The 22,144-nt window shown below is 39.0% G+C and overlaps 1 protein-coding gene across 1 annotated transcript in view; it reads right to left on the reverse strand.

The window, feature by feature from the left end:
- The window catches only part of NDUFV2 (NADH:ubiquinone oxidoreductase core subunit V2), a 68,555-nt gene that overhangs the window by 36,432 nt on the left and 9,979 nt on the right, over positions 1–22,144 (reverse strand). The window contains exons 2-4 of the mRNA XM_049900174.1: positions 7,751–7,816; positions 6,309–6,371; positions 6,111–6,227 (exon numbers count right to left, since the gene is read on the reverse strand). Coding sequence (XP_049756131.1) covers positions 6,111–6,227; positions 6,309–6,371; positions 7,751–7,816 — 246 coding nt within the window. The remainder of the gene's footprint in view (positions 1–6,110; positions 6,228–6,308; positions 6,372–7,750; positions 7,817–22,144) is intronic.

Below are 22,144 nucleotides of genomic sequence, written 5' to 3' on the forward strand. Positions count from 1 at the left end.
GAAATAGTTTAAACTGAGAAGAAAACATTCTTTTGTGGTTATGAGAGGGGGGAGGGAGGGAGGGTGGGAAAGGGGTATTTACTGATTAGATAGTAGATAAGAACTACTTTAGGTGATGGGAAAGACTGCATACAGTACAGGGCAGGTCAGCACAATTGGTCTAAACCAAAAACAAAGAAGATTGCTGAATAAACTGAATGCTTTGAAGGCCAGCATAGCAGGGGCAGGGGTCTGGGGACCATGGTTTCAGGGGACATCTAAGTCAACTGGCATAATAAAATCTATTAAGAAAACATTCTGCATCCCACTTTCAAGAGTGGCGTCTGGGGTCTTAAACACTAACAAGCAGCCATCTAAGATGCAACAATTGGTCTCAACCCACCTGGATCAAAGGAAAATGAACAACACCAAGGATACAAGGTGATTAGCAGCCCAAGAGACAGAAAGGGCCACATGAACCAGCAACTACATCACCCTGAGACCAAAGAACTAGATGGTGCCCAGCTACAACCGATGACTGCCCTGACAGGGAAGACACAGAGAACCCCTGAGGGAGCAGGAGAGCAGTGGGATGCAGATCCCAAACTCTTATAAGGCCAGACTTAATGGTCTGACTGAGACTGGAAGGACCCCGGTAGTCATGGCGCCCAGACCTTCTGTTGGCCCAGGACAGGAACCATTCCCGAAGCCAACTCTTCAGACGTGGATTGGACTGGGCAAAGGGTTGGAGAGGGATGCTGGTGAGGAGTGAGCTTCTTGGATCAGGTGGACACTTGAGACTGCATTGGCATCTCCTGCCTGGAGGGGAGATGGAAGGGTGGAGGGGGTTAGAAGCTGGCAAAAAAGACACCAAAAGAGAGAGTGGAGGGAGGGAGCAGGCTGTCTCATTGGGGGAGAGTAACTGGGTGCGTGTAGCAAGGTGCATATGGGTTTTTGTGTGAGATACTGACTTGATTTGTAAACTTTCACTTAAAGCACAATAAAAATTATTTAAAAAAAAAAAAGAAGGGACAAAATCAAAACATTAGCTACACAACTTGGACAAATGGAAAAAGAAGAGCAAAACAAGCCCGCAGCCACACCAGAAGAAAGGAAATAATAAAAATCAGAACAGAAATAGATGAAATAGAGAATAATAAATGATACAAACAATAAAAGCAAAAGCTTGTTCTTTGAAAGGATCAAGTAACCACTGGCCAAACTAACAAAAGAAAAACACGAGAGGACAGAAATAACCCCAATGAGAAATGAAATGGGGGACATTACAACAGATCCAACTGAAATAAAAAGGATCGTAACAGAGTATTATGAAACTCTATATTCCAACATCTTTGAAAACCTAGAGGAAATGGACAAATTTCTAGAGACACACTATCTACCCAAACTAACACAAAATGATGTTGAAAATCTGAACAGACCCATAACAACAGAAGAGACTGAAAAGGTAAAAAAAAAAGACTCCCAACAAAAAATATCCCTGGCCCAGATGGCTTCACCGGAGAATTCTACCAAACATTCAGAGAAGAGTTTACACCAGTACTACTCGAACTATTTCAGAACATGGAAAAGGAAGTGATACTTCTGATTTCATTCTATGAAGCCAGCATAAACCTAGTATCAAAACCAGGCAAAGACACCACAAAAAAAGAAAATTACAGACCAATATTTCTGATGAATATAGATGCAATAATTCTCAACAAAATTCTAGCCAATGGAATTCAGCATCATATCAAAAAAATAATACACCACGTCCAAGTAGGATTCATACCAGGTATGCAAGGGTGGCTCAACATTAGAAGAATCAAATTAACGTAATCCACCAATAAATAAAAGTGAAGAGAAGAATCACATGATCATCTCAATCGACACAGAAAAGGCATTCAACAAAGCGCAACTCCCATTCCTGATAAAAACTCTCAAATAGGTACAGAAAGGGAATTTCTCAAAATAATAAAGAGCATCTGTGCAAAACCAGTGCCCGGCAACATTCTTAACAGAGAGAGGCTGAAAACATTGCCCTTGAGAACAGGAACAAGACAAGGATGCCCTTCATCGCCACGCCTATTCAACCTTGTGCTTGAAGTTCTAAGTACAGCAATAAGACAAGAAAAAGAAATGAAGGGCATCCAAAATGGTAATGAAGAAGTTACCATACTGTACTTAGAAAACCCAAAGACTCCACGAGAAACTGCTAGAACTAATACAAAGATTCAGCAGACTAGCAGGAGACAAGATAAAACATATAAAAATCAGTTGGATTCCTACACACCAATAAAGAGAACAATGAAAAGAAAATCACAAAAACAATACCATTTATAATTATCCCCTCAAAAAATACTCAGAAATAAACGTAACCAGGGATGTAAAGGACCTATACAAAGAAAACTACAAAACACTACTGCAAGAAACCAAAGGAGATCTACATAAATGGAAAAACATACTATGCTCATGGATAGGTAGACTCAACACTGTGAAAATGACAATTCTATCCAAAGCAATTTACAAATACAATGCAATCCCAAACCAAGTACCAACAGCATTCTTTAATAAGATGGAAAACTTATATATCTTAATTTTATATGGATAGAGAAGAAAAGAAACCCCAGATAAGTAAAGCACTAATGAAGGAGAAGAATAAAAGCAGGAAGACTCATACTACCTGACCTCAGAACCTACTATACAGCTAAGCTAGTCAAAACAGCCTGGTACTGGTACAGAAACAGATACATTGACCAATGGAACAGAATTGAGAATCTGGATGTAAATCCACCCACCTATGGTCACTTTGACAAGGGCGCAAAGCCCACAAAATGGAGAAAAGGCAGTCTTTTAACAAATGGTGCTGGCAAAACTAGATGTCAATCTGCAAAAATATGAAGCAGGACCCATACCTCACACCATATACAAAAACTCACTCAAAATGGATCAAAGACCTAGATATAAAGCCCAAAACTATGAAGTTCATAGAAAAAAAAAAATACAATCAACACTAGAGGCCCTAATTCACAGCATTAACAAGATACGATCCACGACCAGCAACACGAAACTCCAGAAGATAAGCTAAATTGCTGCGATCTTCTAAAAATTAAACACTTATGCTCATCAAAAGACTTCACCAAAAGAGCAAAAAAAGAACCTACAGACTAGGAAAAAAATACTGGCTATTACAAAGCAGACAAAGGTCTAATCTCTAAAATCTATAAGAAAATCCAACACCTCTACAACAAAAACACAAATAATCCTATTAAAAAATGGGCAAAGGAAATGAACAGACACTTCACCCAGGAAGATATTCAAGTGGCCAAAAAACACATAAGGAAATGATCTATCATCAGCCACTAGAGAAATGCAAATCAAAACCACAATGAGATACTATCTCATCCCAGCATTACTGGCAGGAATTAAAAAAACAGGAAATAACGTATGTCGGAGAGGCTGTGGGAAGATCTGAACTCTTATGCACAGCTGGTGGGAATGCAAAATGGTAAAACCATTTTGGAAAATGATATGGCACTTCCTTAGAAAACTAGAAATAGAAATACCATAGGATCCAGCAATCCCCCACTCCTAAGAATACGTTATAGCCAAGTAAGCCTTCACACGAATATGCACACCCATGTTCACTGCAGCACTGTTCACAACAGCAAAAAGATGGAAACAACTTAGATGCCCATCAATAGATGAGTAGATAATCAAACTGTAGTACATACACACAACGGAATTATTACACAACAATAAAAAACAATGACGAATCGTGAAGCATCTCATAACATCCATGAATCTGGAGGACATTATGATGAGTGAAGTAAGTCAATCACAAAAGGACAAATATTGTATGAGACAACTACCATAAAAACTCATGAAAAGGTTTACACACAAGAAGAAACAATCTTTGATGGTAACAAGGTGGGGGACAGGTGGGGATGGAAAAACACTAAATAGACAACAGATAAGTGGAAACTTTGGTGAAGGGTAAGACAGTACACAGTACTGGGGAAGCCAGCAGAACCTGTACAAGGCAAGGTCATGGCAGCTCCGTAGACACATCCAAACTCCCTGAGGGACCAAATTGCTGGGCTGAGGGCTGTGGGGACGATAGTCTCGGGGAACATCTAGCTCAACTGGCATAACATAGTTTATAAAGAACACGTTCTACATTCTACTTTGGTGAGTAGTATCTGGGGTCTTAAAAGCCTTTGAGCAGCCATATAGGATACTCCACTGGTCTCACCCCTTTGGGAACAAGGAAGAATGAAGAAAACTAAAGATACATGGGAAATATTAGTCCAAAAGACTAACGGACCACATCTACCAAGGCCTCCACCAGACTGAGTCCAGTACAAGATGGTGTCTGGCTACCACCACCGACTGCTCTGACAAGGATCACAAGAGAGGGTACTGGACAGAGCTGGGGCAAAATGTAGAAAATTCTAACTCAGAAAGAAAGACCAGACTTCTTGGCCTGACAGAGACTGGAGAAACCCCGAGATTATGGTCCCCGGACACCCTTTCAGCTCAGTGATGAAGTCACTCTGGATGTTCACCGTTCAGCCAAAGATTGGGCAGGCCCATAAAACAAAACAAGACTAAAAGGGCACACCAGCTCAGAGGCAGGGACTAGGAGGCAGGAGGGAACAGGAAAGCTGGTGATAGGGAACTCAAGGTTTAGAAGTAAGAGTGTTGACATGTTGTGGGATTGTTAACCAATGTCACAGAACAATATGTGTAGTGACTGTTTAATGAGAAACTAGTTCGTTCTGTAAACCTTCATCAGAAGTACTATAAAAAACTAAATATATATGTATCAACATTAACAGGAGTTTGGAAGGAGCTGATTCCAACCCTCACGGATGACTTTGAGACTTCAGTGGAGGAAGTAACTACACATGTGGTAAAAACAGCCAGAGAACTAGAATTAGAAGTGGGGCCTAAAAATGTGAATGAATCACTGCAATCTCATGATAAAACTCTAACAGGTGAGGAGTTGCTTCTTATACATGAGCAAAGAAAGTGGTTCTTGAGATGGAATCTACTCCTGGTGAAGATTTTACGAACATTGTTGAACTAACAACAAAGGATTGAGAACATCACATAAACTCAGTTGATAAAGCAGTTGCAGGGTTTGAGAGGATTGACTCCAATTATAAAGAAGTTCTACTATGCGTAAAATGCTATCAAACAGCTTCCCATGCTACAGAGAAATCTTTCGTGAAAGGAAGAGTCAACTGATGTCACAAGCTTCACTGCTGTCTTATTTAAGAAATTGCCACAGCCACTCCAACCTTCAGCAACTACCACCCTGATCAGTCAGCAGACATTGATATCGAGGCAAGACCCTCCACCAGCAAAAAGATTAGAACTCCCTGAAGGCTCAGATGATGGCTAGTAGTTTTTAGCAATGAAGTATTTTTTAATTAATGTGTTGTGTACTGTGTTTTTAGACATAATGTTATCGCACACTTTATAGACTACAGTATAGTGTAAAGGTAACTTTTACAGGCACTGGGAAACCAAAAAACTCCTGTGACTTGCTTCATGGCAAAATTCACTTTATTGCAGTGGTCTGGAACCAAACCTGCAATATCTCTGAGATATGCCTGCATAAGGTAACTATGAACTGCAATCGACTTGATGGCAATGGGTTTTTGGTTTTTTATCAGCATTTACTTTACTAAATTGAAATTAACATATGTTTATCTCCAACTAGACTGAGTATACTTTTTCTTTGTAATTCTACCGTTTAAATACTGCATTTTCAGAATACTCTGACACCAAATTATATACATCTGTGAACTTTCTGAACTTTTATCTTTATTATGACCATTTCCCTTAAAAAAGAAAAACAAAGATAAACCCTCTTTCACTGTAATGTGACTGAGTTTACTATTTTCTGCAAGGATAAAAAGCTCTACCTTTTCAGTTCTCAGCACTACTAAGGGAATCAACAAAAATGCGTGTGCAGTTCTTCTATGAGGAAACACATGAATGATTAAATGGCTTCAAACACCTAGATTCTGACATAAATGAGTCATCAGAGGAATTTCTACGTAAGCAAGTCGCCATGTAAAGTCTCTCCTCTTTTCGAACAAAGGCAAAATTTAATCCGATACCTTGTTCATAGCAGAGATGGGCAGCCATCCATTCTGCCTCTGCGCTAAATCCAAGACTGGAAGCACAGCTGCTGCTTTGTGTCCTTCTGGGTAGTTTTTGACAATTGCCTCTATCCTCTATAATTAGAAAAAAAAAATTATACATCTGGAAGATACTAAATATTTTATAGATTAATTATAATTTTAACTTAATCATACCTTATAGTTTTCTGGTGTAAAATCAAATGGGGTATCTGGATTATTCTCAGGAGTATCTCTGTGCTACACAAAGAAAAAAAAATTTCAAATTTGTCTCAAAAGTGTGAATAACTTCTGTAAATTGCTATACTACAACTTATTGTTATCTCTTCATTTTAATTCCAACATGAAACATGAAACACAGCAATGCTGCCAACAACAAGAAGCTTTCTTTCTTTTCCTTAAAAGAGCAGAGCAGGTCCTCTTCAAAACCTGACAGGAAACTGTGTGTTGACAGAAAATGGCATGAGTCACGCTGAGGTTACCACAGCTGTTAATGCTCTATGTGTGCACTGAATACAGAGCTGAACCCTTGAGCTGTCAACTCTTCAAGGTTCTGCTTTTTCAAGTACATAAACCAAAGAAAATGGGAACTCTGGACGGTAATTTCAAATATGCGGCCAATTTGATATGTTTTTAGACAAAAATGATAAAACATAAAGCAGACTCCTCAGTAGCATGAACCCCAACTCATTTTTTAAGATTAGGTTGGAAATAACTCAGTTTACAAAGCTATACCGCTGACTATAAATCATCATACAAATCCACTGAATTGCCTTTAAATGACACTCAGTTAATCCCTGAAAACCACAGCTTATCAGGAAAACAGAATACACTCTCTTATCCTTCCTGGATATAAATGGAGTCCTAGTATAGAAGTTCCCAAGCAACGGGTTGTTTGTTGTTGTTGTCAGTATAGAAGTGGTTAAGAGCTTGGCTGCTAATCAAAAGGTCAGTAGTTCAAATCCACTGGCCACTCCTTGAAAACCCTATGGGGCAGTTCCACTCTGTCCTGTAGGGTCACTGTGAGTCAGAACTGACTCAACGGCAAAGGGTTTGGTTTTTTCCTTTTTTGGGGGGGGGGGGGGAGATTAAAATAGAAGAAATAAAGAGAAAAAAAGCATTATTTACAACACTGTATTTTTGGAGACTTGTTCAAATTAATCTGAGTTGCCCGTACAACTCTACCTGTAATTAGGCCCTGGAAAAGAAACGTAAGGCCAACTACTGTCTTCACTACGTCCTGAAATTCATGAATTTCAAATCAGTGCCATTTTGCAGTCCCCAAACTGTAGCCTCAGAATCTTCAGCGACCCAACATGACTGATTTTTAAGGACCCAAAGTATGACTAGACATCAGGTCAGGACTCACAGTAACTTCACCAAAGAACAATCTAAATTCTTATTTACAGAGTTGCCTTGGTGCCAATTTAAAGTTTAGAAGTTCAGCTGGAACTGCACATCTTTTGAAAAGTTCTGAATTCAATTCTATATAGCTAGATTTAATTCCTACAGTAGCCAGCATATGCCAAAACACTGGTGCTTAAGAAGATTTAGATGGTTATAATGGATTTACCCAAATTTCCAAGTCTTTTCATTAAAGAAATCTAAGTATCACTTACCACAAATAAGGCTCCTCCAGCTCCATTCTGCACAGCTGTCTTATGCAAATTCCTTATATGTCTTCCCTAAAAATTAAAATTTTAAGTTTAGTAAATCACAAGCCTAAGAATATTTTCATTAAAAAACACTTTCAGATCCATAATTAAAAACAATGGAATCAACTTTTAGAAGTAAAAGATCTTAAGAGAGATGGTCTAATGCCCTCCAACCTGCCCAACCCTATTTCAAGAGAAGCAGGGAAACAGAGATGCAAACGTTTTCCAACTTGCCTAAGGTCACATAAAAAAAGTCAATGGAAAAACCAAGACCACAACCTGGATCTCCTGAGCTGTGTATCCTGTATCCTTCTTTCTACTCCACTCTGCTAGGACGCATTCAGGAAATTAACGTACCATGAACTTACTGCCTCTCCCTTTTGTCTAAATCAAGCTGGATGGCAGCTTTTCTTATATGTGGGCCTTCATTAACATGTTTTCGTTTGTACAAATGAGTCATATACTCTGCACAAATGAGTCAACTGTATCCCCCTTTTAGTTCATAACTAAATTTAATTAGCTATATTTAAATTCCTATTTTTAAGTTCAGATACTTCAGCCTTAAAAGTAGTTTCAGTAAGCTAGTTGTGATGCTGATTAACGCAGACTGACCATGTTCGGTTGTTTTGGGTAGAATCCATTTGATTACTCTCTCCACTACTTCATTTGTCTTGTCATCTTGCTCCCATTTCCCCTTCCCCCAAGAAAGCAATTCAGCTCTTGTTCTGAAATTCTCCAGTTTCTGAGTTTATTAACCACATGTGACAGAACACTGGATTAAACCAAGCATGGAACTGACAGAGTTGGACAATTCAAAGAGGGCAAACATAATAGAGAAGAAGGTAAAAGCAGTGATATAACACAATTAGATCTCTTTAACTTCTCCCTAGGTCCAAATAATATTTCAGTGAAGAAGTAAGTTTGCACAGAACACCTGTTCTAATTAACAAGACAAGACCCAGGTACAGAATGTTAGACACAGGTACAAAAGTATGGGAGTGAAAAATACCACTTTCAGTATAACAGAAGAGGAAGGTGCAATCAGAAGTGTACACAAGGGGGCTCCAACTGTGTTGTTTCTTTTCAGGCAGCAGGTGGATACACAAGTGTTTATTATATTCATTATGCCTTTTTATATCTTTATTATACAATAAATTAAAAAAAGGGAGAGGAAACTTATAGTCAAGAAGAAATTCTGTGTTCCTTTACTTTTATTCACTTTTCCCCAATTTGCCTGTGCAGAACCTGGACTGAGATAAACATAAAAATAAGATCATAACCAATAATAATAAACATAAAAATAAGATCATAATCAATAAGGACAATATCAGCATAAAGCTCTGAACAAACTAACCAAAATTAGTATTTGAAAGACAGTCCCTGTCATAAATTTAGTTAAAATATTTTTTAAAAGGAGAAAGAAAAAAACAATATTAAGTAGCTCTAGCGAGTTACTTAACAAAAATCTAAGAAAAAACAAGGGATTTTATAATAAAGCATTAATTTAAAAATTAATTAATTTTAAAATTGGGAAAGGTATTTAGTCCTCTTTTCTTAATTTCTGAACCCTAACATTTTCTGTTTACTTTACCGGCTAGGCTGTATACCTGCTCCCTGTAGGTCTTCCTCTAGGCTCAGCCCTATGTTCTTTTCTCTGTAGATGCTTTGTCTCTTAGAGGTTATCCATTCTCATCTATTAACTCTATGCTGGTGATTGTTGAATCTTAAACATATTTGTTGACACAAGGTTAACAATCTTAAGAAATCATAAACTCATATATCAATGAGAAAAAAGTGTAAATGACATAAATAAAAAAAATCACAGAATTCAAATACAGGTATACCTCGTTCTACTCTGTTTAGCTTTACTGACCTTCACAGATACTGTGTTTTTCACAAACTGAAGTTCTGTGGCAACCCTGCACTTAGCAAGTCTATCAGCACCATTTTCCCAACACCATGCACTCACTTCATGGTCTCTGTGTCACATTTTGTTAACTCTCGTAATATTTCAACCTTTTTCATTATTATTATATACACTATAGTGATGTTACTACTGTATTGGGGTGCCACGAATTGCACCCATATAAAAGATAGCAAATTTAATAAATGTGTGTGTTTTGACTGCTTCACCAACCAACCACTTCCCCGTCTCTCTTCCTTTCCTCGGGCCTCCCTTCTCTGAGACGTGACGATATAGAAATTACGCCAGTTAATAACCTTCTAAGCGTTCAAGTGAAAAGAAGAGTCTCAAGGCTCTAACTTTAAATCAAAAGCTAGAAATGATTAAATTAGTGAAGAACGCAAGTCAAAAGCTGAGACACACCAAAAGTTAGACCTCTTCCACCCATTAGCCAAGTGTGAATGCAAAGGAAAAGTTCCTGAAGGAAATTAAAAGTGCTACTCCAGTGAACGCTATGAGTTGGAACCAACTTGACAGCACCTAACAACTCCAGTTAACACATAAATGATAAGAAAGTGAAACAGCCTATAAATGAAAAAACAAAGCCTGGATGATAGCACATCTGTTCATAACAGGGTTTACTGAGTATTTTAAGCCCAATGTTGAGGCCTACTGATCAGCAAAAAACAGAGATTTCTTTCAAGATATTACTGCTTATTGGCAATGCACCTGGTCACCCAAGAGATCTGATGGAGATGTACAAGGAGATTAATGTTGTTTTATGCCTCATACCACAACATACATTCTGCAGCCCAGGGATCAAGGAGTAATTTCAACTTTTAAGTCTTATTATTTAAGAAATACTTTTTCTAAGGCTATAGCTGCCATAGACAGTGATTCCTCTGATGGATCTTGGCAAAGTACATTGAAGAACTTCTGGAAAGGATTCAGCATTCTAGATGCCATTATTAAGAATTTCTGTGAGGCGGGGCCGAGATGGTTGCCTAGATAGAAGCCACCTCGGATCCCTCTTGCAACAAAGACTCGGAAAAACAAGTGAGTTGATCACATACATGACAATCTATGAACCCTGACCATCAAACACAGATCTAAAGAGTTGACCTGAGTGACAGGGGAGCAAAAAGCTGCGCCCTGAAGCAGCGACCACCTCTGGAACCAGCATCCCACTCCACAGTCTTGAGCCCTCGTGGTTCCCTGGTGCCAAGTGGCGGGGCTGACTGCAGCTTGCTGAGGCGGGGCACGCACAGGACACAGCCCTAACCCAGCCCCCTGGGATAACCTCAGTAGAGACTCAGCCAGCACAAGCAGGCTGCACGCTGACGCGGCTAACGAGAGAACGAGCAACCACGGGGAAGGAGCGACTGTTTTTGGAGCCTGGAGCCAGAGTCCCAGTCAGAAAACCTTGGCACTGGGGTTTGGACTGGGCGCAGGGGAGCTGAGCATGGCTTCCTGAGATGGCGCAAACACGGGACGCAGCCCTAGCCCCCTGAAGTGACCTCGGGAGAAGCCCAGGAAGCGTAGGCAGGCAGAGCAACAATGCGGCTGACAGGAGAAGAAGTCACCGGGAGGCAGCCACTGGTTTTGGAGCCTGGAGTGCAGCGTCCAAGCCAGGGAACCTTGGCACCGGGCTTTGGACTGGGAGCGGAGGAGCTGACCACGGCTTCTGAGACACCACAACCACAGAACGCGGGCCTGACAGCCAGCACACACAGGCTACACACCCCTCCGCCATCTCAGATAAAACAGTCATCACCAAGCAAGATAAGTAACTTTGTCTATATTGGTGGGTGCTACTCTCTCCTATCTATCTGATCCCTCCCCTCCCTGGCCCAGGCGCCTTCATTAACATTGGAATTTCCTGGGCCAGGGAGTGAAGTGCTCTGTGGTTTTTTATTTTTGTTTTTTTTTTCTTTTCCTAACCCATTCTCCTGGCCTGAGAGAAGCAGCTACTAAAAACCCAGGGACCAAAAATCCTTCCCTGACTTCCCGAAATTGAATTCAAAATACAGAACCAGCTCCAGCCAAGCATATGAGATCCACAGTCTTTGGCTTTCATCCCTACACAGAACAAGGTGGCTATTATAATGCAAAGGCAATTCTGATGGAGATCTGACTGAAATTGTTTTAGTGGGTCACTGGAAAGACAAGTTTTCCAGGTCTGATATCTCTACCTATTAAACAGAGCCCTCACTAATCCACAATGGGGAACTGAGGGCTGAAGCTCCACCCAGACCACCTAGCCACCTGCCAAAGGGGTCTGAGGATACTGACACCTACCAATCCTTAGAGGTACATGCACTGGGTGCCTAAGGTACAGCTACAGAGCCCACCCACCAAAGTATTTTAGGAATAGAGACACACCTACCTCACTGGCACGTGGGGGAATGCTGTCAGCATCCTGCCCTCCCCAGAGTGTGACTCCCTGCTGCTACTAGAATCTGGTGCACACAACTATCACCGCTACTCCTCTAACTCAATAGGTGACAGTCTACACCACACACTTGGCAACACAAAATCAGAACACCTAAGCTGATTCTATTCAAGAATAGTGAATGGACTCTTAGGCTTATATGTTTGGTAACAGCCCAAACCAGCTGGTAATAGGACATAAGTGATTCAAAGGCTACAACAATCAAGATAGCGCAATCTAGTATCCCGTCTGGGTATACTGGAAGAAAACAAAACAAGATAAGACCCAGTGAGCAAATATAAAATAAATCATTACAATATCTTATAGATGGTTCAGAGACAGCAGTCGATATCAAACCACATAAAGAAGCAGACCATGATTGCTTCTACAACTCCCCAAATTAAAGAATCAAAATCTTTCCCAAATGAAGATATAATCCTAGAATTGCCAGACACAAAATATAAAAAACTAATTTACAGAATGCTTCAAGACATCAGGGATGACCTCACAAATGAAATAAGGCAATCTACAGAAAAAGCCAAGGAACACACTGATAAAGCAGTCGAAGAAATCAAAAAGAGTATTCAAGAACACAGTGGAAAAATTAATAAGCTGCAAGAATCCATAGAGAGACGGCATTCAGAAATCCAAAAGATTAACAGTAAAATTACAGAATTAGACAACTCAACAGGAAGTCAGAGGAGCAGAATCAACTGGAATGTAGAGTGACGGAGTTGGAGGATAAGGCAATTGACACCAATATAGTTGAAAAAAAAAACAAAAGAATTTAAAAAAATGAAGAAACCCTAAGAATCATGTGGGACTCTATCAAGAATAACTTGTGTGTGAGTGGAGTTCCAGGAGAGGGAGGGATAACAGAAAACACAGGCAGAATAGTTGAAGATCTGTTGGCAGAAAATTTCCCTGGCATCATGAAAGACGAAAGGATAACTATCCAAGATGCTCAACGAGCCCCATGTAAGATCGATCCAAAAAGAACATCACCAAGGCATATTATCATCAAACTTGCCAAAACCAAAGATAAAGAGAAAATTTTCAAAGCAGCCAGGGATAAAAGAAAGCTCTCCTACAAAAGAGACTCAATAAGAATAAGTTCAGACTACTCAGCAGAAACCACACAGTCAAGAAGGCAATGGGATGACATATATAGAGCACTGAAGGAGGAAAACTGCCAGCCAAGGATCATACATCCAGCAAAACTCTCTCTCAGATATGGAGGTGAAATTAAAACATTTACAGATAAACACTAGCTCAGAAAATTTGCAAAAACCAAACCAAAGCTACAAGAATTACTAATGGAAATTGTTTGGTCAGAAAATCAATAATATCAGATACCAACACAACACAAGGTCACAGAACAGAACATCCTGATATCAACTCAAATAGGGAAATACAGGAAACAAATAACCCGAATAAGAAACGAGATGGGCCATATCACAACAGACCCAACTGAAATTAAAAGAATCAGATCAGATTACTATGAAAAATGATACTCTAACAAATTTGCAAACCTAGAAGAAATGGATGAATTTCTAGAAAAACACTACCTACCTAAACTAACACAATCAGAAGTAGAACAACTAAATAGACCCATAACAAAAAAAGAGATTGAAAAAGTAATCAAAAAACTCCCAACAAAAAAAAAAAAAGCCCTGGCCCGGACAGCTTCACTGCAGAGTTCTACCAAACTTTCAAAGAAGAGTTAACACCACTACTACTAAAGGTATTTCAAAGCATAGAAAATGACGGAATACTACCTAACTCATTCTATGAAGCCACCATATCCCTGATACCAAAACCAGGTAAAGACATCACAAAAAAAGAAAATTACACACCTATATCCCTCATGCACATAGATGTAAAAATCCTCAACAAAATTCTAGCCAATAGAATTCAACAACATATCAAAAAAATAATCCACCACGACCAAGTGGGATTTATACCAGGTATGCAAGGTTGGTTCAAGATTAGAAAAACCATTAATGTAATCCATCATATAAATAAAACAAAAGACAAAAACCACATGATCTTATCAATTGATGCAGAAAAGGCATTTGACAAAGTCCAACACCCATTCAGGATAAAAACTCTCAGCAAAACAGGAATTGAAGGAAAATTCCTCAACATAATAAAGGGCATCTGTACAAAGCCAACAGCCAACAACATCCTAAATGGAGAGAGGCTGAAAAGCATTTCCCTTGAGAACGGGAACCAGACAAGGATGCCCTTTGTCACTGCTCTTATTCAACATTGTGCTAGAGGTCCTAGCCAGAGCAATTAGGCTAGACAAAGAAATAAAGGGCATCCAGATTGCCAAGGAAGAAGTAAAATTACCTCTATTTGCAGATGACATGATCTTATACACAGAAAACCCAAAGGAATCCTCCAGAAAACTACTGAAACTAATGGAAGAGTTCGGCAGAGTTTCAGGTTATAAGATAAACATACAAAAATCACTTGGATTCCTCTACATCGACAAAAAGAACATCGAAGAGGAAATCATCAAATCAATACCATTCACAGTAGCCCCCAGGAAGATAAAATACTTAGGAATAACTCTTACCAAAAATGTAAAAGACCTATACAAAGAAAACTACAAAGTACTAGTGCAAGAAACCAAAAGGGACCTACATAAGTGGAAAAACATACCTTGCTCACGGATAGGAAGACTTAACATAGTAAAAATGTCTAAGCTACCAAAAGCCATCTATACATACAATGCACTTCCGATCCAAATTCCAACGACATTTTTTAATGTGATGGAGAAACAAATCACCAACTTCACATGGCAGGGAAAGAAGCCCGGGATAAGTAAAGCATTACCGAAAAAGAAGAAAAAAGTGGGAGGCCTCACTCTACCTGATTTTAGAACATATTATACAGCCACAGTAGTCAAAACAGCCTGGTACTGGTACAACAACAGACACATAGACCAAGGGAACAGAATTGAGAACCCAGATATAAATCTATCCAAATATGAGCAGCTGATATTTGACAAAGGCCCAGTGTCTGTTAATTGGGGAAAAGATAGTCTTTTTAACAAATGGTGCTGGCATAACTGGATATCCATTTGCAAAAAAATGAAACAGTACCCATACCTCACACCATGCACAAAAACTAACTCCAAGTGGATCAAAGACCTAAACATAAAGACTAAAACGATAAAGATCATAGAAGAAAAAATAGGGACATTAGGGGCCCTAATACAAGGCATAAACAGAATACAAAACATTACTAAAAATGACAAAGAGAAACCAGATAACTGGGAGCTCCTAAAAATCAAACACCTATGCTCATCTAAAGACTTCACCAAAAGAGTAAAAAGACCACCTACAGATTGGGAAAAAATTTTCAACTACGACATCTCCGACCAGCGCCTCATCTCTAAAATCTATATGATTCTGTTAAAACTCAACCACAAAAAGACTAACAACCCAATTAAAAATTGGGCAAAGGATATGAACACACACTTCACTAAAGAAGAAATTCAGGCGGCTAACAGATACATGAGAAAATGCTCTCGATCGTTAGCCATTAGAGAAATGCAAATTAAAACTACAATGAGATTCCATCTCACTCCAACAAGGCTGGCATTAATCCAAAAAACACAAAATAATAAATGCTGGAGAGGCTGCGGAGAGACCGGAACTCTTATACACTGCTGGTGGGAATGTAAAATGGTACAACCACTTTGGAAATCTATCTGGCATTTTCTTAAAAAGTTAGAAATAGAACTACCATACAACCCAGAAATCCCCACTCCTTGGAATATACCCTAGAGAAATAAAAGCCTTTACAGGAACAGATATATGCACAACCATGTTTGTTGCAGCACTGTTTACAACAGCATAAAGCTGGAAGCAACCAAGGCGTCCATCAATGGATGAATGGACAAATAAATTATGGTATATTCACACAGTGGAATACTATGATACATTGATAAAGAACAGTGATGAACCTGTGAAACATTTCATAACATGGAGGAACTGGAAGGCATTATGCTGAGTGAAATTAGTCAGATGCAAAAAGACAAATATTGTATAAGACCACTATTAAAAGATCAATAAGTTTAAACTGAGAAGAACACATTCTTTTGTGGTTAGGAGAGGAGGGAGGGAGGAAGGGTGGGAGAGGGTTATTTACTGATTAGATAGTAGATAAGATCTACTTTAGGTGAAGGGAAGGACAATACTCAATACAGGGAAGGTCAGCTCAACTGGACTGGATCAAAAGCAAAGAAGTTTCCTGGATAAACTAGATGCTTCGAAGGTCAGGGGAGCAAGGGTGGGGGTTTGGGGACTATGGCTTCAGGGGACATCTAAGTCAACTGGCAAAATAAATTCTATTAAGAAAATATTCTGTATCCCACTTTGAAGTGTGGTGTCTGGGGTCTTAAATGCTAACAAGTGGCCATCTAAGATGCATCAACTGGTCTCAACCCACCTGGATCAAAGGAGAATGAAGAACACCAAGGTCACGAGATAATTATGAGCCCAAGAGACAGAAAGGGCCACATGAACTAGAGTCTGACATCACCCTGAGACCAGAAGAAGTAGATGGTGCCCGGCCACAACCGATCACTGCCCTGACAGGGAGCACAACAGAGATCCCCTAAGGGAGGAGGGGAACAGTGGGATACACACCCTAAACTCTCATAAAAAGACCAGACTTAATGGTCTGACCGAGACCAGAAGAATCCCGGCGGTCACGGTTCCCAAACCTTCCATTGGCCCAGGATAGGAACCACTCCCAAAGACAAACTCATCAGACATGGAATGGACTGGACAATGGGTTGGAGAGAGATGCTGATGAGGAGTGAGCTACTTGTATCAGGTGGACACTTGAGACTGTGTTGGTATCTCCTGTCTGGCGGGGAGATGGGAGGGTAGAGAGGGTTAGAAACTGGCAAAACGGTCACAAAAGGAGAGACTGGAAGGAGGGGGCTGGCGGACTCATTAAGGGGAGAGTAAATGGGAGTATGTAGTAAGGTGTATGTAAGTTTATATATGAGAGACTGACTTGATTTGTAAATTTTCACTTAAAGCACAATAAAAATTATTTAAGAAAAAAAAGAATTTTTGTGATGCATGGGAGGAGGTCAAAATATCAACATTAACAGGAGTTTGGAAGGAGTTGATTCCAACTCTCATGGATGACTTTGAGGGGTTCAAGACTTCAGTGGCAGAAGCAACTACAGATTTGGTGGAAATAGCCAGGGAAGTAGAATTAGAAGTGGAGCCTGAAAATGTGACTGAATCGCTGCAATCCCACAATAAAATTTTAACAGATGAGGAGTTGCTTCTTATGGATAAGCAAAGAAAAGTGATTTCTTGAGATGGAATCTACTCCTGGTGAAGATGCTGTGAACATTGCTAAAATGACAACAAAGGATTTAGAATATCACATAAACTTCATTGATAAAGCAGCAGCAATTTTTGAGAAGACTGACTCCAATTTTGAAAGAAGTTCTACTGTGGGTAAAATGCTATCAAACAGCATCACATGCGACAAAGAAATCTTTCGTGAAAGGAAGAGTCAATCAATGCAACAAACGTCACTGCTGTCTTATTTAAGGAATTGCCACAGCCACCCCAACCTTCAGCAACTACCACCCTGCTCAGTCACCAGACATCAGTATCGAGCCAAGACCCTTCGGCAGCAAAAAGATTACGACTCCCTGAAGGCTCAGATGATGGTTAGCAGTTTTTAACAGTGTAGTATTGTTTAATTAATGTACGTGCATTTTTTTTTTACACATAATGCTATTGCACACTAATAGACTACAGTATAGTGTAAATGTAACTTTTATATGCACTGGGAAACCAAAATATTTGTGTGACTTGCTTTATTGCGATATTCACTTTATTACGGTGGTCTGGAACCAAACCCCAATTATCTCTGAGGTATGCCTGTAGTAGTTAATAAACTTATTAGTAATTAAAAACATGTAACTTTCCAGCTATTAAATTAGCAAAATTTTTATGAAAAAGTAACATTCAATTCTGTTGAGCAGACATTAGCTAAAAATTGGTAGCCTTTTAGAAAAGCAAATTGGCATGAGTATGGCGATCCTAAAAAAGTTTCTATCTCTTAACGTAATAATTCTACTTTTAGAAATTTATTCTACAGAATGGAATAAAATGAGGATACAGTTTTAAATACAAATATGCTGTTTTCCAAAAGCCCATCATAGAGTGGTTTTAAATAAATATTGGTAATTCCAACATTGGAATGTAATATAGCTAATGAAAATCATGTTTCCTAAACATAATAGTATAGAAAACCTGTGCCACAATCATAACTAGAAAATATCGAAGTAAAATAAAATAAACAAGCAAAAAAGCATAAAGTATCATTCCAATTATATCCAATACAGACATTAACGAGAAGATTGGAGAGCCATAACAATTAAAAGTGCTTACTCTATTTTTATGTTAATGAGACTATAAGGGACTCACATTTTTGTTTCCAATATTTTTCTCTATTTTCCAAGTTTTCTGTTTAGCATGGATTAATATAAAAAATTGAAAAAAATTTTAAATGTTAATCATGTACAAAATGAAACACTGCCTCTAATGTAAAGCCTTTATTTCCTCCCAACTTCCCTGTATATCACATTAAACACCAACAACTCTAAGTTAAAATGGCTTCTGTTTTAGGATAATATCCTTCCTCATTAATCCAGGATCTGCCACATACTTTTCTTTAAAATAAAAAAACAAAGAGATAATCCTGAAAACTGTTTGTTAAGCATATGTAAGTACGTACTGGGTGATATACTTTGAGGCACTCTTGGTGGCTGACCTGTAGATCTGGATAAGCATGTGAGTTTACAGACACATACACACAAATTTCTATCCAAAATAAAATGCTTTAAAGTCCAAATAGTTGAAGACAAGACTGCTGGTTGAGAAGGCTCAGCAAAAAGGCGCCAAGTTATAAAAAAACACTACACGTCCAGATTTTTTTAAGATTTCATTCAAATCACCACTCTGCCACTTATAACATGTGACCTTGCACAAGTCATTTAATTTTTTTAAGCCCCAATTTCTGTACCTGTAAAATGGGTATCTTTTGAGGCTCAAATAATCAAGTTTCTCTGAAAGTACCATATAAGGTATCAAAGCATTATCACCTGCTTAGCTGACACACAGATAAAACCTTTAATGACGGAAAAAAGGAAGATTCAAACAACTCATTTTTAAAACTAAACGGGAATTTAAAAAATTTTGCCCTTTAAGTTTGTAATTCATTTTCTTGCATTTGGCCATAATTATTCTTTATATTCATTACCTCAAAGAGAAACTCAGTATTCCTTCAGCAATAACTTCCACTATCTCTTCCCCCCAGAACTGGTAACCGCTAATCAACTTTTGCCTCTATGCATTGGCCTATTCTAGATATTTCATATAAGGGGGAGCATACAATATTTATATTACAGTAAGTATGTAATACATATTACATTTATTAAAGAACAGGGATACAAGGATATTACGTATTATGGTAAATACATCAGATATTTTATATACATACACACAGATATATATACCAAAAGAACTAACTAAGCCCACTGCCGTCAAATTGATTCCCACTCGTAGCGACTGTAACAGTTAAGATTGTGTGTCAACTTGGCTGGCCATGATTTCCAGTGTTTATATGTGACCACTCCCATGACTGAATTTGCTTTGAGTACCCAATCCGTTGAAAGGGAGTTTCCTTGGAAGTGTGGCCTGCGCCCAAATATAAGCGGACGTTCTGGCTTCTTCGCTCACACTGGATCCTGTGCTGCCTCCTGTTCATCTGACCTCCGACTCCTGGGACTTGAGCTATCAGCTTATCCGCAGATCTTGGGATCTGTCCATCTTCACAGCCTGAGAGCAGGAGCCCCACACTCCAAACTGCCAATCGTGGGTTCGCCAGCCCCTGTGGCTACATGAATTGAGAGAAGCCTCTATCCTGATACATGGACTTGGGACATTTCGGCTTCTACAACATGAGCCATTTCCTTGATATAAATCTCTCTCTATATATATACTTATGTGCTTTACTGGTTTTGCTTCTCTAGAGAACCCAGTCTAAGACAGTGGCCCTATAGACAGAGCAGAACTGCCCTATAGGGTTTCCAATAAGCCGCTGGTAGATTCAAGGTGGATTCAAACTGGATTCGAACTGCGGACCTTTTTCGGTTAGCAGCTGTAGCTCTTAACTACTGTTGCCATCAGGGTTCCATACGTGTATATATATGTATGTACCCAGAACCCATATGTATGTATGTATTATTGTACATACATACATTCGCTCCAGATCCTTGGTCTCCCTCCCAACAGACTGCCACGGTTACTGATTTCTTTTATAATACCTCTATATTCATAGAGATTATTCTGACAGACCAATCAAAAAGGAAATAAAGATGGTGTATTTTTAGAATTTACTGACCTTCCTGTTAAAGACTATGAATATATCCTTGTATTCCTATTCTTTAACAAATGTAATATATATATTTGCTCTAATATACAGGTAGTCATGGACTTACGACAGAGGTCCATTCCGATGACTTCATCGTAAGTCAGTTATGACATCAGACAAATACCTTTTTTTTTTATTATTGCCTTTTATTATCAGTATCTTCATAAATCTGATCAGTCTTTGGGGGCTGGAAACATCACATATAAACTTATAGCTTCAACATTGGTGTTTGGACTGCTCCAGTTATACACACACGTTATGTAAGCAAAAAAAAAAACCAGACGGCCATAAGTGCAGTTCACTACAACTGAAATACGTTGTAAGTCGGGGACTACCTGTATATATATATCCGTGCATACTGCTGGATTTTTTTTTGCCCTGTAAATGTATTACATTCCAATTTTTCTAAACTACTATGAGTCAGAATTGACTCGACGGCACTGGGTTTCTGGGTTTTGTACTGAAGTCTTTAGTCCTTCTCCTCTGTTGTTACCATCACCACTTTGTTTCAGGCAATATTTCATGTCTGTGTATTACTGTAACAGATTTCTAGCTGACTCTATCCCAATCTAAATCATCCTGTCTAATGTCACCAAACTAATCTTAAAAATACTGTCCTATTGGTAGTGGTGTGAAAGAGGACCAATACCAAATATCTTCTAGTACAGGAAATGTCACTGTTTCTAAAAAACATTTTTCACATTCTAACATCTCTGAAATTGGGATGTATTACTGATATCTAATATTCTATACATACCCTATATGCAAAGAGACAATATAACCAAGTGGTGAAGAGCCCAGCTTCAGAGCTAGTTTCCTAATTTGTAACAACAGTACGTAATTCATAGGGCTGTTGTGAGGATTAAAAGAAATAATTCATCTAAAATGCTTAATACACTGCCTGACACACAATAAGCACTATATCAGTGTTACCTATCGTTAGCTATCTACTTCCCGTCCGTCAGTTTGTTGTACTGCATTGGCTTGGGTGTTGCTGTGATGCTGGAGGATATGCCACTGGTGTTTCAAACACCAGCAGGGTCACCCATGGTGGGCAGGTTTCAGCGGCACTTCCAGACGAATAGCCTAAAAAAGGCCTGGCAATCTACTTTTGAAAATTAGTCAACAAAAACCTTATAGGTCACAACAGAACACTGTCTTACTCACTTGCTTTGAACACATCATCAGGAGAGATCTACTGCTACAGGACGACACCATGTTTGATCAAACAGAGGGCCATCGAGGTTGTAAAAGACCCTCAGTGAGAAGAGCACAATGGTTGAAATGAATGACTTGAACAAAACCAGTCAACATTTCACTCTGTTGTACACAAGGTCACCGTGAGTTGGAGACAATTCAACAGCAGCTAACAACAATCACTAGCTATTATTATAAGAACTATGTGTCAGGCACTGGGCTTTTTAAACATTATTTCTCATAACCTTCCTGCAAGGTGGATAATCCAGAAAACAGAGATTTAAACAAGTTATCAAAACTCCTAAAGGTTATATTAGTAATTAGCAACAGAGCTCACATC

Source organism: Elephas maximus, chromosome 11 (assembly GCF_024166365.1).
Source record: "Elephas maximus indicus isolate mEleMax1 chromosome 11, mEleMax1 primary haplotype, whole genome shotgun sequence".
Lineage (NCBI taxonomy): Eukaryota > Metazoa > Chordata > Mammalia > Proboscidea > Elephantidae > Elephas > Elephas maximus.